This window comes from Procambarus clarkii, chromosome 14 (genome assembly GCF_040958095.1).
Source record: "Procambarus clarkii isolate CNS0578487 chromosome 14, FALCON_Pclarkii_2.0, whole genome shotgun sequence".
NCBI classification, from domain to species: domain Eukaryota; kingdom Metazoa; phylum Arthropoda; class Malacostraca; order Decapoda; family Cambaridae; genus Procambarus; species Procambarus clarkii.
In genome coordinates, this window is record NC_091163.1 from 38,474,011 (window position 1) to 38,495,464 (window position 21,454).

At 44.5% G+C, this 21,454-nt stretch overlaps 1 protein-coding gene across 11 annotated transcripts in view; it reads right to left on the minus strand.

Moving 5' to 3' along the window:
- mtd (TLD domain-containing protein mustard) overlaps window positions 1-21,454 on the minus strand; it is a 228,667-nt gene that overhangs the window by 95,599 nt on the left and 111,614 nt on the right. For 7 of the 11 annotated variants that reach the window (XM_045762679.2, XM_069324504.1, XM_045762632.2 and 4 more), the window contains 2 exons: window positions 13,761-13,972; window positions 7,626-7,835 (listed from right to left, as the gene is read on the minus strand). In XM_045762679.2, coding sequence (XP_045618635.1) covers window positions 7,626-7,835; window positions 13,761-13,972 — 422 coding nt within the window. The remainder of the gene's footprint in view (window positions 1-7,625; window positions 7,836-13,760; window positions 13,973-21,454) is intronic. The other 4 variants (XM_069324511.1, XM_069324510.1, XM_069324509.1 and 1 more) reach the window with 1 other exon arrangement.

Sequence of the window (21,454 nt, forward strand, 5' to 3'; positions counted from 1 at the left end):
TACCTGTAGGTGGTATGTAGCCAAGCTTGTAAAACGTAAGGTAGTCTTGAAAAGATTACAGGAAAAGATAAATTTGTAACGTAGTCGTGAAAAGATCGCTTTGTAAGGTCCCACACAGGAAGAAATTCAGCCAGCATCAAAAAGTGTACGTCAGTCTGGAAGAGATTCAGCCAGCCTCAAAGAATGTCTGTCAGTCAAGAAGAGATTCAGCTATTCTTGAAAATATCTATAGAAAACATCACCATGGAAGCCACTAACACTGTTCATCTATGCTACTTGTATCAGATGCATCATCACTGAATGCAGAAAACGATTCATCTATGTATCATCTAAATAAATTGGAGATAGCATAGGTGGGCAAGGGTGGCACTCAGAGCTACAACTGGATACGCTTGCTGTATTGTCCTCATAGGTGCTGTATCACTTGCATCCGACCTTTGTGCTAGGTCCTTATTGCGCCTAGCTTCACCAATATTATGATCCTTATGTTCTTCAAACAATAAGGTTTGAATTTCACCGACAGAGCACCATCTTTCAACACCGCGTCGGACAGGTGTTTGGGAGCCAGGGGCGTGTGCACCCACCCATGGTTTCTCTCAGTACTAACCCAGCCAGCAACCCTAGGGCATTCTGGGAATTTTTTCCAAGATTCCTGCCTCTCACTGGAGGTTCTAAGAGTCCATTTCGTACACAACCAACCGTGTACACATTTAGATTGGGTACGAAAAAATAAAAAAAAGTTTTCTCGGTTGGCGCAGTTTCCCACCGACTGAGAATACTCAGTTGGCGCAGTTAAGTGGTTAAGGCAATGGCCTACTGCAGCTTGATTTAGGTGAGTCGTTTCAGCAAACGTTTGCAGTTCTTCCCATGTTGTACATATTTTCATAATAAATGAGGCAGGGACATCCTCTACATCAACAATCTTCATACCATTTTCATGTTTACAAATGATCTCTTGTTTTTCCTCTGTGGTCATCCTCACATGTGTTTTCTTAGGTTGAACCTTACCACTGACTTTCTTGGGACCCCATGGCATGACATATAATAATTACTTTTATGTTAAAAAAACAAAAAAATCACCAAAATAATGGAATTTCTTACATGCGTGATCGTCACTAAGCGAGCTGCTCTGGTAAACTGAGGCAGGTCTGCCTGCGTGACCAAGAACCATGTGCTTGGTCGACCCGAACGCGTATCAACGAATATCGTTAGTTGACAACACAATCGTAAGTCGAGTCACATTTTCTGATCAAATTTATATCGTAACTCTAAATTATCGTAGTTTCCTAAGTCGGGGCAATCGTAAGTTGAGGTGTCACTGTATATGGAGCACCACTTGACAAATGGAATTTAATGTGAATAACTGCCATGTAATGGAATGTGGAATAGGAGAACATAGACCCCACACAACCTATATATTATGTGAGAAATCTTTAAAGAATTCTGATAAAAAAGAAATCTAGGGGTGGTTCTAGATAGAAAACTATCACCTGAGGACCACACAAAGAACGTTGTGTGAGGACCCTATACCACGCTTTCTAACTTCAGATTTGCTTTTAAATACATGGATGGCGATATACTAAAGAAATTGTTCATGACTTTTGTTAGGCTTTTGTTAGGCCAAAGCTAGAATATGCAACGATTGTGTGGTCCCCATATCTTAAGGAGCACATCAACAAACTGGAAAAGGTTCAAAGACATGCTACTAAGTGGTTCCCAGAACTGAAAAGGGCAAGAGCTACGAAGAGAGGTTAAAGGCATTAAATATGCCAAAACTAGAAGAAAGAAGAAAAAGAGGTGATATGATCATTACATACAAAATAGTAACAGGAATTGACAAAATCGATAGGGAAGATTTCCTGAGACCTGGAACTTCAAGAACAAGAGGTCATAGATTTAAATTAACTAAACAAATATGCCAAAGACATATAAGAAAATTCACTTTCACAAACAGAGTGGTAGACGGTTGGAACAAGTTAAGTGACAAGATGGTGGAGGCCCAAAACCATCAGTAGCTTCAAAGCGTTATATGACAAAGAGTGCTGGGTAGACGGGACACCACGAGCGTAGCTCTCATCCTGTAACTACACTTAGGTAATTACATACATTTCACATACATTCGTATCTTTCCAATGCTATTATCGTGAAACATCTGATAACTCCTCATCTTCTGTGAAATCAGCCACATATTTGTTCGTTTCATGAACAATATGTTCCATTAGCGGCTCATCAAAATATGCAGTGAAGAAGTCCATTTAACATATTTCATCACCATTATCAGGGAAAAGGCCTGTAATCCCAACAACTTTATCGTCAAGGGTGTGAGTTTCTGGAACAAAATCTTCCCCATTACTCCACACAGATACATCTGCTGTCTTCCGAAAGGCAACAGCGGCACTAAGGCAAGGAATCCATGGACTAGAAGCTGAAGTAGTTCTAGCAACAGTAGGGGCAGGAAGGGGACAATGAAGGAAAAATATTTGAAGATGAGGGGGCTTTGTTTCTCATCGTCTTCATGTGGTTCCATGCAGCAGTGCTTGGCTGGGAGACACGATGCTGACACGATGCTGATGCGACAAAACTTCACTTGGCAACACCACTGCCACAAAGAACAGGCGTGGCAAAACTATTCTCCGATTCTAAATCACTAAAACCAGAGAATGATTCATCTTCTTAAGACTCGTCGACCAAAACATCATAATCTTGCAAAGTAACACGAACTTTGTGGTTGTGCAAGAAGTCGTGTTGAGTGTGGATGAGTAGGCAGTGGTGAGTCTGTAGGCCTCCTCACCCCTTGTGGTACCCTCATGTTCATTCTCACTGTCTGTGGTATCAACATCCTCAGGCTGTGTGTAGTCTTGATCTGTGTGGGAGTTGTCAATATCAGGTTCATCAACCTTGTCGAACAATTCAGTATGAATTTCTTCATCGGTCAATGACTGGGTGGTGCGGTGCACTGCGTGTGGTTGGACGCTGGGTTGTTGTGCACTCGCCATTGTGTCTGGTCATTAACTGAGGTCTCTAAGACAATGGCGGCCTACGCTACATTTTTTCCAAGATGATGTCTGTTTACAATCGCCCCTGGCTAGCATATGGGTGACCCCTTTATACCGCGGGACATTTAAATAGTGCGAGAGACCCTACATCGCCAATGTATGACAAGCGCATTGCGGTGCACATTACTCCCATTGCCTATGGGAGTTTTGAGCAGCTTAAAGGTTAAGAGTCATTAAAACATTATTTTGAGATGTTAACTCAAAATGTGTTATCTCTATTTAAATCATTCTGTTAAAATAATATATAGAGAAGCTGATTTATAGTCAATAAAATACAGTGTGAGAGTGATATTAGGCGGCTATGTCGTTCCAGACGTAAGCCAGCCTTTTCTCTCACTGTATCCAGTTATAAAATTAGTAGAGTATTGCCTCTTTAATATTACATTCTTATATTGTACATAGAAGCTATGGTGTAATGGTTGGTTCTGTTACCACCAAGGTCATTAATGATTAAATATAATGTGCATATGTGAAAATTTAATCAATGTCAAATAACATCCAATGGGATCTCATTAAGACCTTTTGCTTCATTTGCAATCCTTTTGTGCTACCGCTCACAGTATGAATGGGTGCGGTATTGGGTGCACAATAAAATAGCAGTTGCTAGTGGGAGTAGAGGCTGTAAGCCAACTGGACCAATTGCTTTAATTGGGCACCGCACCCAGGAGCCCCCTTGCTAGGGTAATCTACTCTCATTTTGTCAAGTAAAACTGCCTTCTATCAGAGCCAAACCTGCAAAGGATTGCCATAAACCAACACTAAATTGCAATCTAATGTGTGCTGAATTCTTGAACTGAATTGAACTTTAAGTTTACATTTATGCAAGAAAGTTAACTTTATAATAAAACCAGCATTGAATGCAAAGAAATGCCAGTTTCTGGGTGAGCCCCGGAGGCTCCCCTGAAGCTAGCTTACTGAATAAGTGCCACACTACTTTGAGTCATCAGTCGCAAAGTTCTTGTATGCCTCCCGGGGGACCATGCGCCAGTACCTAGACCCCTCACAGAGGTGCAGAGAGCATTGGCTTATGAACACTTTACATTTAAAGTTTATTATTTAGTCATCAATCAGGGAAGACAACCAGAAATGTAGGTAAATCAAAACAGATTACTGCCTGATTGAAAATGTGATCTACACCCTCAAAATATCAAAAAGAACTCCCCCAACAAAAAACAAACAAGCAAAACTTCCTCCAACTTATACCCTGCTCGTTAGCTCCACCCTGCCCCCCTTCCCCCCTTTGGGTGGAGAGCCGGGCTACCCACCCTCCAATTCTTGAATGATGAAAGCTGACGACTGGAGGGAGGAGGTCAAGAAACTAATCCAGGGCTCGCCCAGAAACTGTCATTTCATTACATTCAACACTGATTTTCTGAGGGAAGCCCCATCAGCTCCCTGAAGCTAACTACACACAAAGAAGGAAAACTGGGACTTACCACATGAGGCATCAGCACCGCAGGTATTAATCCAAAGAAGAGACCATCAGCCAAGACAGATGCCCCAAAGCATCACATGGCTGCAGAGGGCCAGAGACGTTCACTAGATACCTGCCAGCCAAGATCCTGTTAGTCCTCCAAAGCCCTCTTGTCTGAATATTGTCCTAAGACATGTTTCAAAACACGGCATACTTCTGAAATAGCGACACCAAAAAACCCTAAGAGACTACCACAGCAAACAAGCAGTCATAGAGAAGCCCCCCGGTACACCTGATGCTAGCTGAAAAGCTGGCTATGCTAGCTACAGTGCTAGCATAGCCAACAAACACTCTCCTACCCAGGGCAAGATGGAAAGCCCAAAGCCCACGACGCGCCCGAATGGTGTAGACCACCACAAGCGAGGATGTCTTCTAACGGGAAGTGAATCCCAAATGCCCCAGGGAAGGGAACCCTGACCGTGCAAGGGCAGTACTTATGGAGCACCTAGGGAAGGTGACTAAGTGCATGCAGCTCCAATGCTCAACACCTGGCCAATGCACACAGATAGTGTAGGAATAGCCTCACAAGACAAAACACACCAAAGCAGGAAACTGTGGTCAAGGCAACTGATGCCTGCCAGGCAAATCAGTAAAGAACTGACTGCTGGCAGGCCAGCTGCCCCTCTCCCTCTCACCCGGAGCTAACGAGCAAGGGGTTAGTTAGACGAAGTTTTGCTTGTTTGTTTTCTTGTTGGGGGGAGTCCTTTTGATATTTTGAGGATGTAGATCACATTTTCAACTAGGCAGAAGTCTGTTTTGATTCACCTACCTTTCTGGGTGCCTGCTTTCCCTGGTTGATGGCTAGCTGATAAACTTTAAATGTCAAGTGTTCATAAGTCATTGCTCCCTGTGCCTCTGTGAGGGGGAAAGGGGGGTTCTGGCTCGTGGTTCCCGGTAGGCATACAAAAACTCTGCGACTGATGACTCCAAGTGGTGTGGCACTTAAACAGTAAGCTAGCTTCAGGGAACTGATGGGACTACCCCACAGAAAAGTCAGTTTATAGAAAAAGAAAAAAAAAAAGATAATTTGTTTCTAACAATACTGTTCACTTACATTTTGAAAGTCTTCTTTAAACCAAAAATAAAATTAGTATTTTATATAAATCATTTAACTACAGCAGACCTTGCCTGTGAACCTGGCGACCCCACCAAAAATGTTGCCAATTGGGTCCTGTGGCTCCTAAGACTGACCCTAGCTGGTGTCAATAATGACAATGTTACACTTTCATTGGATGCGTATTAGGTGCACAATAAAGTAGCCACTGCTGGAGGAACTTAATAATAATCAAGCAAATGCAAGGTAACCTTTACATTATTTTTGCTGTTAAAATGTTTTATCATAAAATAACATTTGTGTGTGTTTGCTGGGAGACCAGTGTTTCATCTCAATATAACATACAACAGTCCATAGGCTGAGTGTTCATGCATCTAAAAATTGTCACAAATTTTCATTTATATGAAAATTACTTCCCATATCATACTATAAACTGCTGTTCTCTTAATTTTTTCTTGTTTTTACATTTCTATTTCTACTTGGTCATTTGTAGAAAGCTATCAAGATTGCTTTCAAATTTTCTACAAGATAATGTACTGTACTTTGAACTAAAACATATCATAAAAATCCTGGATAGACTGGATCATCATCACTTTCATTTTGTATGTGCAAGATCGGTTATTTGTTTCAGCCACATTATTGTGACTTATTCTCTGCATGCAAATATTGGCTCTTTATAAACATAGAGCAATTTAAATGTTGTCTACACGTCTATACTTGATATCACAACTGGGTAACTCGTCAACTGGAATTTTGTACATTTTTTAACTATATACAACCCACACTCTCAAATACTGTATTCATTAAAAGTGAATATACCCAACTACAGTACTGTATTTATAACCAAATATACCAAGTATACAGTACTATATCCAAATCTTGAGAAAATGAAAGATAAAACAAAAATCCCAATGAAAACAATTACAATGACAAAACTCATTGTGAAGAATAAAATAAATACACAGGTGTATGGAAAATTCAACAAAACCTTGTAACAATAGAATAAACTGGCAATTTCAATATAATACAATAATGAAGTTTCAAGTTTCAATATCATCAGTCAATGAAGCACCTTTTAAACACAGAATATTTCAATATTACATGTAAGTTAGGGGAATATATTTGATATACTATATATAGGTATGCAAAGAAGAAACATAGTCAGAAGAGGAGAATAAAAAAAAAGAGGTATTCCGAAGAAAATACTGAAGCCGTGCAATGCGACTGAACCAGCATTCCTCGCCTCCTTAGACACATGCACTACCGACTGGACCTTGATTTATTTATTTATGTATTTATTTCTTTATTTATACAAGCGTTCTTGCATTCTTGTAAAGCCATTAGCACACATAGCATTTTGGGCAGGTCCTTAATCCAAATTTTTCCCTGGAATACAAAAGTCAAATCATTTAAGAACCAGGTTCACATTCACTGCTGGGTGAACAGAGGATACAGTTAAGGATTGGCATCCAGTCAATCCTCCCTAGCCAGGATACGAACCTAGGCCAAAGCGCTTGCAAAGCGCCGGGTGAGTGTTTTACCACTGCATCATGGGGACTGCCAACATGATGGACTTAAAGCATCTTGACCAGAATGGGGCCAAGAGATAGGGAACATTACTACCGACTCCTGGGTGTGGGCAGGTATCTTGTAATACTCAAACTGTGGTAGTGGATGGGATGGTGCTTTCCAGACTTTATGTAAATCTAGTAATACTTTAGCTTGATATAATTCAAGCCCATTATGGTCCCAGTCAGTACAGCATGTGCCAGATGAGGTCTATAGAAGCAGAACCAATCCCATCGTATGGCTTCAATATTTACTAATAAATACATAATTTTTTTGTGATTTCACTGTGCTGGTATTATGAATCTTCGAAATGGAGTTCCTGGAAAATACGTACTAAGAAAGACAACAGAGGTGAATTTAGAAATTTGAAGAGATCCATGCAAAAATCAAGCATAAATTGGATGCAAGCATAAAAGCACCAAGCCAAATGATGGCACTCCAAGACACTTACGTCCACCTAGTCCCTGCTTACCCTGGGTGGAATATAGGTACGCCTTTTCTCTCTTCCTTGTCACTACCCAAGCTGGACTGTTTGCGGTAAAAAACAGAGTGCGCTACACGGTATCCCTCAAGGGAGCCCGGGGGGGTACCCAGCTCCGTAACATCCCGCACAGAGCTCGTGGAATCAGAAGGAGAGCGAGCGAAAAGCCCACTACTGAAGTCAACCAGGTATTTGGGCGAGCTGTAGTAACAAGATGGAAGTCCATGCTAGGCTATCCTGGGTTATCAGGCAGTTGCAAAATATGAAATGCCTTGTATGATTCATATCTGACTAGAATTGACTTTACAAATAATTGTTGATTTTACAGTACAGTACTTTTGAAACTCATCTTGTGCAGGTTTAAAAATAATTTATATTTAAAACTTAGATTATGTTACAGAATTATGAACTCTCATACAAGACATTATTTTCATTCAGAAATTGCTTAAAGCATGCAGAAGCCTACAATCCGCTTAAAACCAGGAGAATGAGGCTATGTTAGAAACTTTGTATACAAATAGCTTAGTCTAACCTTCAATAATGTAGAAAGTGTCTACTTGAAAACTTGTTATTGATAAATATCAAACAGACAGAAAGTCTACTTGACATATTGCACTAATATTATACACTAGCCATTTTATAACTGGGCCCGAGCGAAGAATGCCTTACTCTACTGCTACGATATTCAGGCAACATGAGGTCCCAATTCATATTTAACAAAAGCATTACAAATTAATAACAGTTATCATTAAACAAAACAATTAGTGGAAGAATAGTTTCTAATACAGATCATTAATAATGCATCTATTAAACACTATTGACATTTTTTTTAGAAAGAATTGAATTAAGCTAATCTATTTACCAATGATTTGTCTGTAATGGGAATCAGTTCCTGAGCCCATTATGTACCTCTGTAACCTTCTCCACTACCACCCACAGGATGGGTATGAGTTCCACTGCCACCTACAGGATGGGTATGGGGTTCACTACCACCCACAGGATGGATATGGGGTCCACTATCACCCACAGGATGGGTATGGGGTCCACTATCACCCACAGGATGAGTATGGGGGTCCACTATCACCCACAGGATGAGTATGGGGGTCCACTACCACCCACAGGATGAGTATGGGGTTCACTACCACCCCTAGGATGAGTATGGGGGTCCACTACCACCCACAGGATGAGTATGGGGGCCACTACCACCCACAGGATGAGTATGGGGGTTCACTACCACCCACAGGATGAGTATGGGGGTCCACTACCACCCACGGGATGAGTATGGGGGTCCACTACCACCCACAGGATGAGTATGGGTCCACTATCACCCACAGGATGAGTATGGGGTCCACTACCACCCACAGGCTGAGTATGGGGGTCCACTACCACCCACAGGATTAGTATGGGGTCCACTACCACCCACAGGATGAGTATGGGGTCCACTACCACCCACAGGATGAGTATGGGGGTCCACTACCACCCACAGGATTAGTATGGGGTCCACTACCACCCACAGGATGAGTATGGGGTCCACTACCACCCACAGGATGAGTATGGGGGTCCACTACCACCCACAGGATGAGTATGGGGTCCACTACCACTCATAGGATGATTATTGGGTGTATAGTAAATGAGCTAATATAACTAAACTGATCTGTTAAAGAATTCCTTAAAAGAAAGTAATTTTCAAAATATCAGCTTAATCAGTATTTTTCATTATAATGCAATCACTAACCTTGAAGCAAAAAAGAAAATAAGTTAGTGTATTATTAAAGATGATTGTTCCTGTGGCAGAGATTTATGGGTTAAGGTGATTAAAGTCTTCCCTGCATTTAGTCGTGTCTAAATATTGAGACTCAAATATTGATCTTTTATATATAACTGATGAAATTATTACCCAGTGGGCACAGTGTGTTCAAGTAATGTTAATAACATTTATTTTATGTTCATTTAACATTTGTCCAATGTCACAATCACCATTGATCAGATTTGTCAGGAAGGGGATTAGAGGGGGAATATCTTATTGTATATCATACAGAATTTAGTAAATTGGCTAAATATAAAACATTTGTCTTGCATAAACCAATCTACAAATTACTTATACCACTGACCCCTCTACCCCCCCCCCCCACCTCCCACGTCCTGCCTGGGGCAAATATAAGCAAACAGCGTTGATGCAACATTGAATCACTGTTGATAACGTTGACACTGATTTAACTTTACTTGACCATATTTTGCCCACTGGGATAAAACTTCACTGATGAGGGGATGTTTACAGGAAGAAGTTAGTAGCAACATATAGCAATAGCATCAATTGAACTCATAATATTCTCCAACTTGTACATTTTTCATTTAAGTATGTCCATTGAAAGCAATGCAGTTTACGAAAACTGGGAAATACCACTGCGGAGAATTAGAAGAGAGACTCATGAAGACACTAAAGTTTGGTGTAAGACTTTCATAATAAAGTCAATATTTTATTTTGTTACAAGAGGTGAAGGAATGTGAAGAATGATAACCAGGTAAATGTATTGGTTATGTCCAGTAAACAAGGAGGCTTGAACCATGTAAATGTATTAGTTATGTCCAGTAAAAAAAAAATGAGGCAGGAACCAGGTAAATGCATTGGTTATGTCCAGTAAACAAAGAGGTAGGAACCAGGTAAATGCATTGGTTATGTCCAGTAAACAAAGAGGTAGGAACCAGGTAAATGTATTGGTTATGCCCAGTAAACAAAGAGGTAGGGACCAGGTAAATGCATTGGTTATGTCCAGTAAACAAAGAGGTAGGAACCAGGTAAATGCATTGGTTATGTCCAGTAAACAAAGAGGCAGGAACCAGGTAAATGGATTAGTTAAGTCCAGTAAACAAAGAGGCAGGAACCAGGTAAATGCATTGGTTATGTCCAGTAAACAAAGAGGTAGGAACCAGGTAAATGTATTGGTTATGTCCAGTAAACAAAGAGGCAGGAACCAGGTAAATGTATTAGTTAAGTCCAGTAAACAAAGAGGCAGGAACCAGGTAAATGTGTTAGTTAAGTCCAGTAAACAAAGAGGCAGGAACCAGGTAAATGCATTGGTTATGTCCAGTAAACAAAGAGGCAGGAACCAGGTAAATGCATTGGTTATGTCCAGTAAACAAAGAGGTAGGAACCAGGTAAATGCATTGGTTATGTCCAGTAAACAAAGAGGTAGGAACCAGGTAAATGCATTGGTTATGTCCAGTAAACAAAGAAGCAGGAACCAGGTAAATGTATTGGTTATGCCCAGTAAACAAAGAGGCAGGAACCAGGTAAATGTATTGGTTATGCCCAGTAAACAGGTAAATTTTGTTTACTGGGGTAAATTTAAACTGCAGGTAAATTTTGCTTTATTTAGAACCTGTACTTGAGGTCGATCTCGAACCCATTGTTGATGTGACGACTTATAATGAATTTTGTAACTAGCTCATCAAGATTGTAACTTGCTTAGCTAAATGAATTGTGGGGTTCAATCCCTGAGCCCATTATGTGCCTCTGTAACCCTTTCCACTACCACCCACAACATGGATATGGGGTGCATAATAATTGAACTAAAATAACCAGTAAACAAAGAGGCAGGAACCAAGTAAATGTATTGGTTATGTCTAGTAAACAAAGAGGCAGGAACCAAGTAAATGTATTGGTTATGTCTAGTAAACAAAGAGGCAGGAACCAAGTAAATGTATTTGTTATGTCCAGTAAACAAAGAGGCAGGAACCAAGTAAATGTATTGGTTATGTCCAGTAAACAAAGAGGCAGGAACCAAGTAAATGTATTGGTTATGTCCAGTAAACAAAGAGGCAGGAACCAAGTAAATGTATTGGTCATGTCCAGTAAACAAAGAGGCAGGACCAGATAAATGTATTGGTTATGTCCAGTAAACAAAGAGGCAGGAACCATGTAAATGTATTATGTCCAAATACAATCATCCTGAACGCATTTCTCAATTGACATATGTCTCCTTGCTCATCCTCATCTACTTGCTCATACTTAAGAAGGCATATCTAATTCAAAGACAAGTCTTCCTTTTACTGGGAACAATTTAATTTATAAAATAATTATTTAGGAAAGAATACATCTAATAATCCAATGCATACATATGAACTGTAATAAAAGTGATGAAGTTTCAGTCTGTCCTGGACCCTGATCAAGTAGCAGTATAGCACAACTTAATAAGGGTCCAAGTCAGACTGAAATGTCTTTACTTTTATTTCCTTTCACATGTGTGGGTTGGGTTATTTGTTTCAGCCACATTAATGTCACTTACTGTCTGCTTAACCCTTATGCTGCTATGGGCATTAAGGACTTCAACATCGCCAGGTGCAAGAAAAAATAAATAAATAATTCTTTCTTCTTATAAGTGTTCATTTGTGTTCCCTGTCCATAGGAAAATAACAAAAAAATTGTAGGTGACATATTTTGGCCGCAATAAGCAAAATGTAGGCGTTGACAGAGCAAGCGTCGGAGGCGGTCAGCTGTCAGTCAGGTGTGTTCTCACCAACTTACACAAAAATATTATTACCTAATTATTTCAATGTCTCTGATTTTTTAATTAGTTTTTTTGTGGAAACATGTTTTGTTCACCATAACTGTACAACTAAGCTGGTATGGTGACCAAAGAGCATAGTGGGCACCCAACACAGCTTGACAAGTCATGCAGACGACGCCACCTCCCTCACCAAGATGGCTCTTTCCAACATACTTCCAACATACCCTTTGCTCTTATTACACTAATACACACGTTATATATAAGTATCTACATTTGTGTTCTCCATAGAGAGCCACTGAGCTGGTATGGTGAGTGCATACAATAACAGGTGGCCACACAGAATCAGCAGATGTTGCTGCCTCCCTCTCTCCCTCCCTCAGCATTACTCCTCCCACAATACTATGCACAGGACTAATTATCACAACAATCCTGTTATTATCAGAATCCTGGTCATTTTTATCAGTCAGGGGTCTTCTGTAATACTATCATTACTAAATAATACCAGTTACAAATATAGTTTGTAATTTTTCGGTGATGCTGTGGTCACAAGCTGAACAACAGTGCTGTTAGCTAATGCTGCGTGCACCAGCCTTGGTTGCTCACTCAGTACTTAGGCTCTCACACCCAAGGATGTTGCCCACGATATTTTTTTTAAATTGCATCTGTTTACAAGAGTTCTGAGGAAGCTGATGTGAACCCTGGGTAACCGTGGGACATTTAAATCGTGCGCTGGACCTCTCAATCGCCTATGTATGATGAGCGCATTGCGGTGGAGGTTACTCCCATTGCTTATGCGACTATTGAGCAGCTAAAGAGTTAAACAAATAAGTTTGGCCAATTGCATTTTGATATTATATATTTAAATATTAATTATAACTCTTAGAAGTCTTTCTTTCCTAAATTAAAACTGGAACATTCAGAATCATCACTTTTATTTAATTGAGTATATTTGGGGGTCACTTATATTTGTAACTTAAGTAAGATCAATTACAACAAAAGTAAAATACATTTGACTATACACTTGGTATATACTCTTATGTATATTTAAAAAAAAATTATTATTATTATTATTATTATTGTTATTATTATTATTATAAGATCAATATTTGAGGTTTATCAAGAAATGTTATTGATGTCCATTCCACTGTCATCCCAGTTACAATTCTATGCAGAAAATCTTAAAAAAATTGTCTAATATCAGAAAGAATAGCAACATTATTACTTCATGCTTATCAGATCTCAAAAAGTGCATCATTCAAAACTGTGCACATGTGGAGTCTAAAAAATCATTGAGTTTATAGGTGCAAAAAATCAAAATAAAAAAATTATAGGATCTGCTGACTTCTGCCTGCCTGACAGGCAGCTTCAACTTTTCTCACAGCAAAGGTCTCAAAATATTGACTGACAAAAAATAATATTCCTAAAAAGTAGATAAACTTGTTAGCAGCATATGTAACTGTTTTCAGATTAATAAAAATCAATAAATAGAGAATTAATAACCTGATAAAGGCTTACTGCCCTCAGCCAAAAACAGCAGATCCTTTTATGTTAAGAAGCAAAGCCCTTTTACGAAATGAGGCAGAAACTGGCCATAATCTATATATATTTAGGGTCTCACCTTGATAGCATGTTGGAGACATTGGACATACTGAATACATTGGAAAACATTCCTGCTCTGTTTCCATCGGGTCCTTCTGTGGCAATATTCATTCCGACTCCACTAACAGGTGGTGCAGAGGTTGGGTGAACACCTTGATGCTGGGCAATGCTCTCCTTGTCTGCATTAAAGCTTTCCATCCATGACAGTGGATAAGATAGGCGTTTCAGAACCTGTAAGATAATGCACAATGAAATCACAAGAACATGATGACTATAAACATATATATCGAAGCCATACAATGGGGTCGAACCTCGGTCCCCAAACTCCTCAGGCATATATGCTAAGCTGGGAGAAGGTGGTGGAGGCCAAACCGTCAGTAGTTTCAAAGCACCACATGACAAGGAGTACTGGGAAGATGGGACACCACGAGTGTAGTTCTCATCCAGTAACTACACTTAGGCAATAACATGCACTATCAGTAGTACATGTGCCTGATGAGCTTGGCCCCAATACTTGTTCTGTAAGATCATTTTGTTTTGTTTCTTTGAACTCATTGTAAAGAATTATCACAATCCACAGAGATAATTCTATCTGTACAAAGTCACACAAGCAATAAATTATTTTTGTATTTAAAAATCTTATAGTATGGGATCATCCCTCCTTCATAAAAAGATTATTGTTGGATCATCACAACCTCACAGAAGTTGTCATGGTGTACAAACTACACCAACATAACATATCTCTCTCTAAAGCACAGTAGCCTACATCCTTGGCTCACAACAGAGGAACCCAGGTTCAATCCCTGTGTGTGGGTAAGAATTATCTTGGTACTTTTTCTATCACCTGATGCCTCTGCTTACCTAGTAGTAAAACTGGTACCCAGGAGCAATGTAAATGTTGTGGGATGCATCTTTGGAAGGCAGGTAGTTGGCCTAGGGGTTGAGTGCCTATAAGCCTCAGTATAGGCTTCCTGTTCCCAACAATAACAATTATAAGTACAATACTGTACAATAGAACTTCAGTTTCTGAATGACCCTGTTCTCAAATTTTTCAGTTCTCGAGCTCAAGTTCTTCGCAAAATTCAACTCAGTACTTGAGGTTTGCCTCAAGTACAAGTTTCTCAAGTGTGATACAAGTATGGGCTGACTAAGCGAGTGGTGCAATTCAGTTTACCAGTGTCTCCTGCTTAGTGATGACTGCACTAGAATTCATTGTGAGGAATTTCACTGTATTTGTGCTTTTTTGGTTTCTGAACATAAAATTTCTTATTATATATCTCGCCATAGGTTCCAAGAAAGTCAGTGGTAAAGTTCAATCTAAGAAAATAGTTGTGAGGATGACGATATAGGAAAAAACCAGCGTTGAATGTAATGAAACGCCATTTTCTGGGTGAGTCCCGGAGGCTCCTCGGAGCTATCCAGGCTGAATGGATATGTATAACTTTCTGGCATCAGTCAATGCATGGAGTTCTTGCCTACCGGGGACCACGAGCCAGAACCTGGCCCCCTCTAGAGAGGCACGAGGAGCAATGGCCTATAGAGACCCCCCTTATGATTGGAAGCATTCTATGTCTGCCATTGACCGGGATAGGCACCCAGAAAGGTAGGTGCTCCAAAACAAACCCCCTATTCTGGTAAACTATTGCGACCGAAGATCGAACAGGTGGACAGAACTCCCCAAACAAAAATTAGTAAATAAGCATGACGTCATCATGTCGCCGCGCCACTGTCTGCGCAACCCCCCCCCCCCTCCTTGGAAGGGGGAAGGGGGAAACCCCAAACCCCACCGTCAGCGACCCAACCATTAGTTCTTAGGCTGGATGTCAAAACGCGAAAACACCGCCGACCGGAGGGAGGGAGGGATGCCGGGGAGCCTCCGGGACTCACCCAGAAAATGGCGTTTCATTACATTCAATGCTGGTTTTCTGGGGGGGAGCCCCGCCGGCTCCCCAGAGCTAACTACCCAAAGATAAGGAAAAAACAGAGACTTATTCGGGCGGAAGTCCGTCCTCACTCCTCAATGCGAAGTTGAGACAACTGGCTGCAACCGTCGACCCAAAGCAATGCAGGCCCGACCAGGCCCAGGAACATTCACCAGGTAGCGAGCGGCCAGGACCCTGTTCGATCTCCAAAAACCCCGGGCCCGAATGTCTACCCAAGACATGTTGCCAAAGACAGCAGCCAAAGCAGCAAATTTACGAACGTCGTGGGCCCGGGGAAAACCGCAGGCTGGCTACACTTAATAACCCTGTGGACAACCTGAGAGACCTGAGCCTGGGAACAGGGAAGAAGGGAAACTGGATCAACCCAGAGCGCATCCCCAGCAACAGAAGCCGTGGTGCGCAAATAACGGTGGAGAGCCGCAACCGGACACAACACATGATGCACCGCTGGCCTGACCAACCAAGCATCAACAACCCACGGCCCCTTCCAGAACACAGCCGTCTCATTCTTCGCCAGAAAAGAGGGAGATGGCAGCAAGCGAACAAAACGACCACCAGGACCGAAAGAGCAGAAACCTCGGCGCCGGAGGAGAGCATGAAGCTCGCCAACCCGACACCCCGAGGCCAATGTCAACAGTAAAAGAGCCTTAGAAAAACAATCCCGAATGGAAGAGGCCACAACAAACCGAGGAAAAGAGAGAAACGAGAGCACGCGGTCCAAGGACCAAGATGGCTCAGGCTGTGCATGAACAGGCTGGAGGTGAAACAACACACGAGACAACTGTAAAACGGGGCAGAAGTAACATCAACACCGAAAGCAAGCTGAAGCAACTCTGCCAATGCCACATGATACGAAGCGACAGTATTCGGCATAAGATGACGGTCCTGAAACAACCAAGAGAGAAAGGACAGAACAACCCTATCAGAGACCGAAGAACACCAACGCAGTGATAGGAAAAACCGGAAGGACCGCCAGGAAACCTCATACTGCCACTGAGACGGAGCACGCAGCTGGGAGACCAACAACGAAGCCACCTGCGCACCATACAAGGAATGATAAACCCGAGTCAAAAACACCAGATGTGAAGATTCGAGGAGAAGACTGAACCAGCCTTGTACAGGGCCGATCTGCTGAAAGAGGCGGAGCTGCGGGAAGACCTTCGGGTTCGAACACCGAGCAAGCAGCGCCTGAAACCAAGGCTGGGCCGGCCACCAAGGAGCCAGAAGGACAACTCGACCTCGGTAAATCTCCAAGTGAGTCAGGACCTGGAGCAACAGCGGAACTGGGGAAGAGGTACAGGTAACTCCACCTTGCCCAGTCCTGCCTGAAGGCGTCGACCCTGACATTCTTGCAGGCGGGGAAGGGCGTCACGTATACCAGGAGATGCCTTGACCACGCCGACGCGAAGAGGTCCACGTCCAGAGTCCCGAACATCCGGCACAGCCAACTGAAGGAGTTGACATCGACCGTCCATTCCGTGGAAAGGGAAAGGAACTGGGACAGGCCGTCCCCAGGACATTGAACGCCCCCCAGACATGAACCGCCAGGAGAGCCAAACCCTGAGAACTCAGCAGACAAAGCGACCAGCCCCAAAGATCCAAGGACCACATCGAACCCCCACAGTTCAAGCAATGAACAACCAGGGAGCAGTCCGAATGGAGCCTGATCGTCGATCCGCGAACGACTCAAATCCTCCGAAGTGACATCCACACCACCGCGAACTCCCGGACCGTGGTGTGAACCCGACGGAAGGACGGACCCCACCGCCCCTGGCCGGCCTGGTGAGCACTGGTCACAAAACCCCAGCCAAGAGACGATGCATCTATGTACACATCGAGCGAGGGCTTGGGAAGGCGCCAAGGCACCGAACCTTGAAAAACACGAAGAGGAAGCCGGCAATGCAGCAACCGACGCAAAGCTCCTAGAGGCCGAACCCAATGATTGCGAGAGAGGCGGAAGGGCCGGTGACCTGGGAAAGAACCAAATCCCTGGCGAGCAGATACACGGACCGGCTGAGAGCCCAAACCAGCAAGTCGTCAAGATAGGCCAGCACCCGAACACCTAGCAGACGCAGGCGGGTCACCACGACCTGAATAAGGTGTGTGAAAACGCGAGGTGCCAGATTCAACCTGAAGGGAAGACAACGAAAGCGGTAACCCTGACGCCCCACAACAAAACCGAGCCAGTCCCTGAACCCCGGATGAACCAGGAGGTGCCAATATGCGTCCTTGAGGTCCAGGGACACTATCCAAGTGCCCCCCTCCAAAAGAAGACGGACTTGGGACAGCGTAGTCATCCGAAAGGAGGGGCACAAAACCCACAGGTTCAGACGGGACAAGTCCAGAATGAACTGGAAGTCTGCGCAGTCCCGTTTCGGGACTGAAAACAGGTGGGAAACCCACCTGAGGGATGACGTCAGTTCAACCACGCCCAAGCAAACCCGCTCCGAGATGACCCGACAGAGCGCAGGAGAAGAGGCCTGCCCCGCCAGCCCCGAACCCCCCCGAGGGAGGAAGAGCCACCCAATGTCACCACAGGCTGCACGAAATGACCCGAAAAGCTCACGAATCGTGGGGCCAGGCATGAGCAAACTGGGCGAGCCACTCCCCCATCTCCCCATCAATGGGGCGAACCATAATTACCTAAGTGTAATTACCTAAGTGTAGTTACAGGATGAGAGTTACACTCGTGGTGTCCCGTCTTCCCAGCACTCTTTGTCATATAACGTTTTAAAACTACTGACGGTCTTGGCCTCCACCACCTTCTCACCTAACTTGTTCGAACCGTCTACCACTCTGTTTGCGAAATTGAATTTTCTTATATTTCTTCGGCATCTGTGTTTAGCTAATTTAAATCTATGACCTCTTGTTCTTTAAGTTCCAGGTCTCAGGAAATCTTCCCTATCAATTTTATCAATTCCTGTTACTATTTTGTATGTAGTGATCATATCACCTCTTTTTCTTCTGTCTTCTAGTTTTGGCATGTTTAATGCCTCTAACCTCTCCTCGTAGCTCTTGCCCTTCAGTTCTGGGAGCCCGAAAGGGCCGACGTGCCTTGCGAGTACCTGAGTGGCGAACAGGACGGTCCCCATGGCGACGAGCAACAGCTGAAACTGAAGGTGCCGCCAGCCTTGAATTCGGCACCATAGGCCTATCCTGACGAAAAGACCCCCGAGCCCTGGCACGACCCTTCCGGGAAGGCCCGTGCAAGCCCCCCGGAGCAACAACAACTCAGACATAAGCCGACAACTGACCGAAGCCGCCTGCAGCTTCTACACCACACCAGACTCTGCAAACAGCAATGGACAAAAGGGTGAAGACAACCAACGAGCCAGGGCCCAGGCAGACTCCAAGGAAGAAGCCAGCACCACCTGACGACACGTGAGGCGAGAAGCATAGAACCGCGAAACCACATCACGCAGGATGGGTGCGAAGAGCTTCAACAAAGCAGACGATGCCCGCACCGCAGAGGGCAGCGTACAGGACCCGGCAGCGGCCCCAAGCATTCCCACATTGGGAGCCAATCCGAGGACAGCTCAAGGAGGGAAAAGGAATGCAGAGCCGAAGCAAGCAGACCACGAGTCCGCAAATCCTCCGCAACCAAGGCAGTCAAGAGAGAAGGAACCTGCATGTGAAGCTGCATGACACCAACATCCCGTGGAAGGGCAGGGGCGAACAAACAAGCATTAAGATGCTCAAAGTCGCCCCCTAGGAAAACCTGCAACGCCGTAGAAACCTCTTGCCATTCAAGCGTGCGGGACCGACAGAACGAGTGCCAAGCCTCCAATGAAAAGAGAGGACAGTCTGCCAACCAGGATGACTCTGGAACTTCATAAGGAAACCAGCACGAACCAGGGGATCCGTACACGAAGGAACGCGGATCCATCATGAAGGCATAATCCGGGTCACGCAGGAGGTAGGCCACCAAGGCCTCCCGCACCTCCGAAGACGAAACACGGGAAGCCAGAAACCTCCAGAAAGACAGAACTGAAGAACCCACGGGATCACAGAACCAAACCCGGGGAGGGGTGGACACCAAATCTAATTCGTACGCGGAGGGAGCGAAAGAGAACCCCTCTCCTTATAACACCAAGCCCCACTCAGAGGGTAGAAAAACCCAGCTGGGGTCCAATGGGGCCCAAGGCCCCAAGCCAACCCCTCCCCAACCCCCAGGAACCTCTCCCAGAAGGCCTGGGGCCGAGCCATCCTCCTGAGCCCCCACTCCCAAAGAAAAGGTGGGAGCAGCCGAAAAAGCAGGAACAAAGGGGGTCCACTGGCCAGACCCAGAAGCTCTGGCAGAAGGACCAGGCTCAAATGCCTCCGCCACCGCCCCAGAAGGGAACACCCCTGAGACCCCCCCGAGTCTCACAACCAACTATACCCAGCCCTGGCTCCGAAACCCTCAGACGTTTAGGAGCTGGCAGCAAGGAGGGGGGGGGAACCGAATGGGCAACAGAAGGGGGAAGGACTTGGAGGGGCGGACAGAACCAGAGCCGAAGCGACACCCACCTCCAAGTCCGGGTCCCTATAACCAAAACGGGGCAGTCTTGGGGCATCCAGGGCAGCAACCAACCTAGCGCGTTGCAGCAACCTAAAGCGAGAATGTAACGCCTCAGTTGCCCTCACCCGCACATCAGGCACAGTAGCTTGAGTGAGTTAGAGTATGTACAGACAACACACGTTGCACGACTCCGGGTCAAAACAATCACCGATCCAACAGGCAGCATGGCGGAGGCAAAACCGGTGAGTGTCCCCCTGAGACAAGGGGACAAAGCAACCTTCAAACTCGCAGGATGCGAGGGGGGACACAGGGGTCACATCCATCGGACCACGTAGCTCCCATAGGGTTTTCCAGGGCCCTTAGCCTTGGGTACACGCTAAGGGGAGCCCAGGCAGAGTACTGCAAACCGGCATCCAAAACTACCAAACAAACTGCTATAGCTGAATCCCCGGGACGTGTACACTCACGGGGGCCAAGCGGAGAGGACCACCAACACAAAATGGAGAAATAAAGATATAGATATACCCCAAGAACAGTGATGGGGGACCAACAGGCAGACCGCCCCCCCCCCCCACCAGGCAGAAAACGAAAACAAAAGAAAAACCCCACAAGAGGACAACGTACCCGGGCAGAACAGAGCCGGCCGCTGTTAATGGTGAAAACTAGCTGTGCAGCACCCCGCACCCCTGCCAGTGACGAAAACTACCCCTACCCAGAGACAAACAAGGGCAAGAAAAAACCCCAGCTGACCCCAAGGGTGGCCAGGTACTAAGCAGTACACGGCACAGTGGAGGTAGACCCCAAGGTGACCCAGGGAAGGTTACCCTAAGCTCCAAGGGCAGTACTTACAGGGCACCTAGGGAAGGTGACCCTAGGCGCATGCAGCTCAAGCACCGTGGTATATCACTCCTGGCCCACACACCACCGGAAGGGACAGCTCACACCACATGGCACAGAACTGCAACGGAAAACTGGAGCCAGAGGCAGGACCGCACCAGTACCCATCAGCCTAAGAACTAATGGTTGGGTCGCCAACAGTGGGGTCTGGGGCTCCCCCCTTCCCTCTCCTGGAGAGGAGGGGGGGGGGGTTGTGCAGACAGCAGCGCGGCGACATGATGACGTCATGCTTGTTTGCTAATTTTCGTTTGGGGAGTTCTGTCCACCTTACAGTCTTCGGTTGCAATAGTTTACCAGAATAGGGGTTTGTTTTGGGCGCCTACCTTTCTGGGTGCCTATCCCGGTCGATGGCAGACATAGAATGCTCCCTAT